This window comes from Zingiber officinale, chromosome 8A (assembly GCF_018446385.1).
Source record: "Zingiber officinale cultivar Zhangliang chromosome 8A, Zo_v1.1, whole genome shotgun sequence".
NCBI classification, from domain to species: domain Eukaryota; kingdom Viridiplantae; phylum Streptophyta; class Magnoliopsida; order Zingiberales; family Zingiberaceae; genus Zingiber; species Zingiber officinale.
This window is the reverse complement of record NC_056000.1, coordinates 35,459,310-35,464,310: the sequence shown is the minus strand read 5'-3', so window position 1 is coordinate 35,464,310 and position 5,001 is coordinate 35,459,310. Positions and strand designations below refer to the sequence as shown.

The 5,001-nt window shown below is 42.4% G+C and overlaps 1 protein-coding gene across 1 annotated transcript; it reads right to left on the bottom strand.

Annotated features, from left to right (window-relative positions):
* Positions 1-1,268: 1,268 nt before the first annotated feature.
* Positions 1,269-3,320, bottom strand: LOC122011601 (L-type lectin-domain containing receptor kinase SIT2-like). The gene has a single exon (XM_042567985.1). It carries the CDS (start codon positions 3,315-3,317, stop codon positions 1,311-1,313), a length of 2,007 nt encoding a protein of 668 aa, XP_042423919.1. The 5' UTR covers positions 3,318-3,320; the 3' UTR covers positions 1,269-1,310.
* Between the last annotated feature and the right edge of the window lie 1,681 nt (positions 3,321-5,001).

The following is a 5,001-nucleotide window of genomic DNA, read 5'->3' as shown; positions in this document are numbered from 1 at the left end:
AATTAAAAACTAAATTATATATTATAATTTTATTTTAATAAATAAATTTAATAAATTTATCTATTTAGTGTAAAATCTATAAATTTAATATCAAAACTATTATTTTTTTTCATTTATGAATTTACTAACGAATATGTTCACGAACTAACGAGTCGAATATTATGAAGTTTAAGTTTAGTTTATTTATTTTAATGAACCTCATTAAACAAGGTCAAACGAGCTTTTATTGAATTAAATTTCAAATAATTCATGAACGATTTGATTCATTTACACCCTAAATGTAGATAGTATAATTGTAACCACTATGAGCTGTAATTATTATAGCAGTATTGATAATTTTTTATCAAATATAAATACAATAATCAAATTATTAAAAATATTTTAATATAACAGTCTTACTATAATAATTTTGACCAAATTAAAATTAAAGTAATTGTACTTTATATTATAACAACTACTTTAGCACTTTATACATTTATACGTTAAAATAATAATATTTGGGATAAAAAATATACAACTAATTTTTTTTATGGAAATAATAACGAAGGACATTTTTTTTCACACTGTAGTGGGATCAAATCTAATTTGAAATTAAGAATGTGAAATTGCATATGTGAGCAATGTTAGAGCGGTCAAATGGATCAATTCACGACACAGGTAATCCATCAAAAATCTATCATCTAATAGGGTGAGCTGGATTGACCCGCTATTTTAATAAATTGAGAAATCTCTAATTTAGTCCAATTTAAAATAGGTTGAGAATTAAATCGTCTATTCCATAGAAAAATAAAAAATTAAAAAATTATAATTCATTAATTGAATTTGATTATTTTTATTTTGTATTTTGTATTTTTTTTCTCGACTTGGGAGTTAACCCGAACCTTCCCTAGCTCTTTTGGATACAAGCTAGTCCGATCAGTTTTTCAATAAATTGATAAAATTTTAAATCGACTAATTTAATTATTTGAAGGATAGGGCTAATGTGATAGCTTCAAATCCAATTGACGACTCTATCAGGTCAATTTCCTTTGTTGAAAAAATAATCAAAATTTTGAAAAAAATTAAAAATAATCATAGTCAACTCTATCTCCCACTTGTTTAAGACAAATATTATCATAATCAACCACATAATTTTATCATTATTATTACACGTCAATTAGACTAGATCTAACGTAATACAAGTAGATTCATATGAAGTCTAATTAAGAAACTTTAGCCGTCGTTGACTAACTGTCTAATTCTGAAAAAAAAGTTGGACCAATAAGGAGTCAAATTTTCTTTTTAAAGGAAAAATTATAAAAAGGTCAAATTTATTCAATCGACGATGACGTCACCGACGACGCCGTCGCCGGCGATGGAAACGGCATGAGATAATCATCAAAGCCATCATTATGCAGCAGAGCAAAAACACTGAAGCTCATGTTCGCCGGCGAAAGCTCCGGCATCGGTTCCTTCTTTTCCAAGTACCTTACCGTCTGCCGCATGCTTGGCCTCGCCGCCGGCAGCGGGTGGGAGCAGAGCAACCCTATCTTCAACACCAGCTCCACCTCCTCCAGCTCGTCTTCCTCCCCCATCCTCGTGTCCCTCGTCTCCGCGATCGCCCCCTTTCGCCAGTTCTCCACCACCCAGTCCACCAGCACAACCTGCTCCTCCTCGCCGGAGATCACCGGCCGCCGCCCGCACACAACCTCCAACACAAACGTCCCGAACGCGAACACGTCGGTCGCCGTCGACGACTTCCCGGTCCTGGCTAGCTCCGGCGCGAGGTAGCCCATGGTTCCGACCACTCTGCTCGATTTCAGATCACTTCCATGATCGTACAATCTCGCGAGCCCGAAATCTCCCAACCTCGCGTTGAACTCCTCGTCGAGCAGCACGTTGCTGGCCTTGACGTCCCGGTGAACAACCACCTGATCCCAGTCCTGGTGGAGGTAGAGAAGCGCCGCCGCTACGCCTTTGATGATCTTCATCCGCGCCGCCCAACCCAGCACCGGCTTGCCGGAATCGTGCAGGAGCCTGTCGAGGCTACTGTTGCGCATGTACCGGTAGACGAGGAGGAGCTCGCCTTTCCGGCGGCAGTACCCGAGCAGCGGCACCAAATTTCGGTGGCAGAGCTGGCCGAGGCTCACTACCTCGGCGACGAACTCCCTCATCCCCTGTCTCGACTCAGGGGAGGACAACACTCTTTTCACGGCGATCTCCGACTTGGAGCTCGGAAGAACGCCCTTGTAGACCCTCCCGAATCCGCCGATCCCCAGCAGCTCCGCCTCCCGGAAACCTCCAGTCGCTCTGTGCAACTCCTTGTAGGAGAACCGATGAGGACTGTAATCTATCTCCCACTCCTCGAGTTCCTCTGCATACTCCGCCTTCCTCCAATTGATCAACAGAGCGCCGGCGATGGCCATCACAGCAAACATAGCGGAAGCTAAAGGCAGCAGGATGTAGAAAAGCTTCCACCGTCCGGAGCTCGATCTCGCGGCCGGGAGAGGAGGCAGCAAGGAGTAGTCCAGAGCTTTAGCCGTGCCGTTGACATTGAAGCTCCAGCCTAGGACGTAGTGAGACGTCAAGAACGGACCATTGGTGGAGGTGAAGCCAACGAACATGGAGTCCATCAAAACTCCAGCGAGATCGATCTTCGAAGACAGCAGAGGCTTCCTCGGCTTCACCATCGGCACCGGAGCTAACGTGACGTCCAGTCGCGTCTCCTCGCCGTCGTAATCCACCCAAACTTGCATCATTCGGCCGCTCCGGAGGGTTAAGTTCCTGAAAGATAATTGGTCGTCGTCGGAGTAGTACCCGGCGGGGCTGGAGTTGAAGGACCTCAGACCGTCGATATCAATCCCGACATGGTTGTCGTTGACGTCCAGGAACTCCGGGTTAAGGATCGTGTCGAGCTCGACGGCGAAGAGGTGGTTGGATGGACTGCCGTTGTTGCTGAGATTGAAGAGGCCCAAGTACTGGCTTCCGGTTGCACAGGAGAAGTCCTCGGTGGGGGAGATCACGAAGAAGATGCCATGGCCACTGAGTTGGGGATCGATGGAGACGACGCCGAAGGCGAAGGTGGTGGAGAAGGAGAAGATGTGGCCGTTGGAAGGGTTTCTGAAGCTGAACTTGGAGGGATGGAAGGCGCGGCCGGTGACCTGCTTGGTGGCGTTAGTGAGCATCAAAAGGCCGGTGGGGGTTATCGTGGCGAGGCCTTGAAGGGTGAGGTTCGTGCCGAGGAAGCCATTGAAGAGGAAACCATGAGAGGAAGCAAGGTTTCGGTGGAGAAAGAAGCAGAAGAGTAAGAGAAGGAAGAGACAAGTCTTGAGGAGCATTGCAATTTGCTTGGCATAGTTACTAGTCTTTGAACCCAAATCTAACCACTTTTATCAAGTAGCTTTGATATCTGTTCAAACCGTATCGGTTGGTCACAGTCGATTGATCTAGTTATTATAAATATAATTATCTTTGACTATTAGATTATGAAATAATTTCTTGAAATTCACACATATTGGTGGTTGGATTATAGGAACAAAGTCCTGTTCATTTACTTTTAATAAAGAAAGAAAGAAAAAAAAGACAGTAGAATGCTTCAAAGTCTCCTATTTAGTTGCCGATATTCAAGAATATATGGGTAAAGAAAGAAGTTGAGCTTATGTATGTGAATGTTATAGATTAAGTTGGTGATAATAAAGTCATTTAAATTTGAAGATTTTTAAAAATTGAGATTCATGTTGGGAATAAAGAAATGTTTGGAATAAGGAATATTCAAATTTAAGGAGAGTTTTAAAAGTTGAATTAAATTTGAATGCATCGAGTATAGTAAATAGAGGCAAAGCTATTTGAGGTTGGGGGTGCAAATGTGGTCTGTGAAATTTAGGAAATAAAATTCATACATGATCAAACCTAATTATAAATTTTAAAACCTTATAGACTTGTTTTTTTTAAAAGTCCAATTAAAAACTTGTGTTTTCTACTCACTCGTGTTTTATTTTTCCCCTCTCTCCCATTTTGCTTTTCCTCTCTCCTCTCTCTCTCTCACACACACATATTTCTTTCTAAAATTTTTTTTAATCCCTTCTACAACTTAATTTTACTCACAAAATTCTTTGTCACACGTCATATATAATCGTCGCCCACATCATTATCACCGTATGCTATTGCTGCCAATACTATTATCAATTGCTGCCAACATTGTCGTCGTCGCTTCATCGACGCTCCATTATAAATACTTTTGATTGAGGTAAAGTTTTCTTACTTGATCTCTTTCGATTATAAATTTAAGTATTGAAAAAAATATATAGTTTTAATTTTTATATATGATCCTATCTAAACTCGGAGAAGACAGTTAGTTGAGGATGTGACTCCTTGGTGGACTGTGCGAAGACTACGCCCGATTTGCAAGGATAAAAATGTTCAGTGCCGATCCGGGGAAGAAGTCTCTGTCGTTGGCCCTCCGACGCTCAAGTCAGTCACCGGCAACAACAAATAGGAACACGAACAGTAGACAAGAGCTCTAAATAGTAGAATAGGTGCGAGCACGTACCTCCTTCGGTGGTTGGACCCTCCCTTTATATAGAGCTGTGGTGACATACGAGCACGTGCCCCCAAGGATATGGAGCTGTAGAAACGTGCAGGTATACGCCCCAAGGCGCCTACACATTTCCATACTTGTCCTATGAAAGGACGTATTAACAAAGCGTCTTTGACATCTTACCTTAAAGGGGCGTGCCAACCTCAAATGAGATAGTGGAAGTTTCTATCATACGATCTACCTGTTGACCATGCTTGGTGTTAGCGACACTATCTCTCAAAAGGATATTGAGAGATACGTCAGTGATCCCTTTGCTCGGTTGAGCGGGATAGCCCCTCGCCAGATACTCCCCCGCTCGGCTTGACTGGACCACTTTTCCATGGGGTAACACGACCTGATAGCTTGTGTTCGTCCGACCGGGCTAACGTCCCGATCGCCCTAACACTCCTCTGCTTCATGATGAGCATCCTATGATCTTGGCTGTA

Excerpts from the sequence above, each read along its gene's own strand:
- LOC122011601 (XM_042567985.1), bottom strand. The coding sequence starts at position 3,317 with ATGCTCCTCAAGACTTGTCTCTTCCTTCTCTTACTCTTCTGCTTCTTT.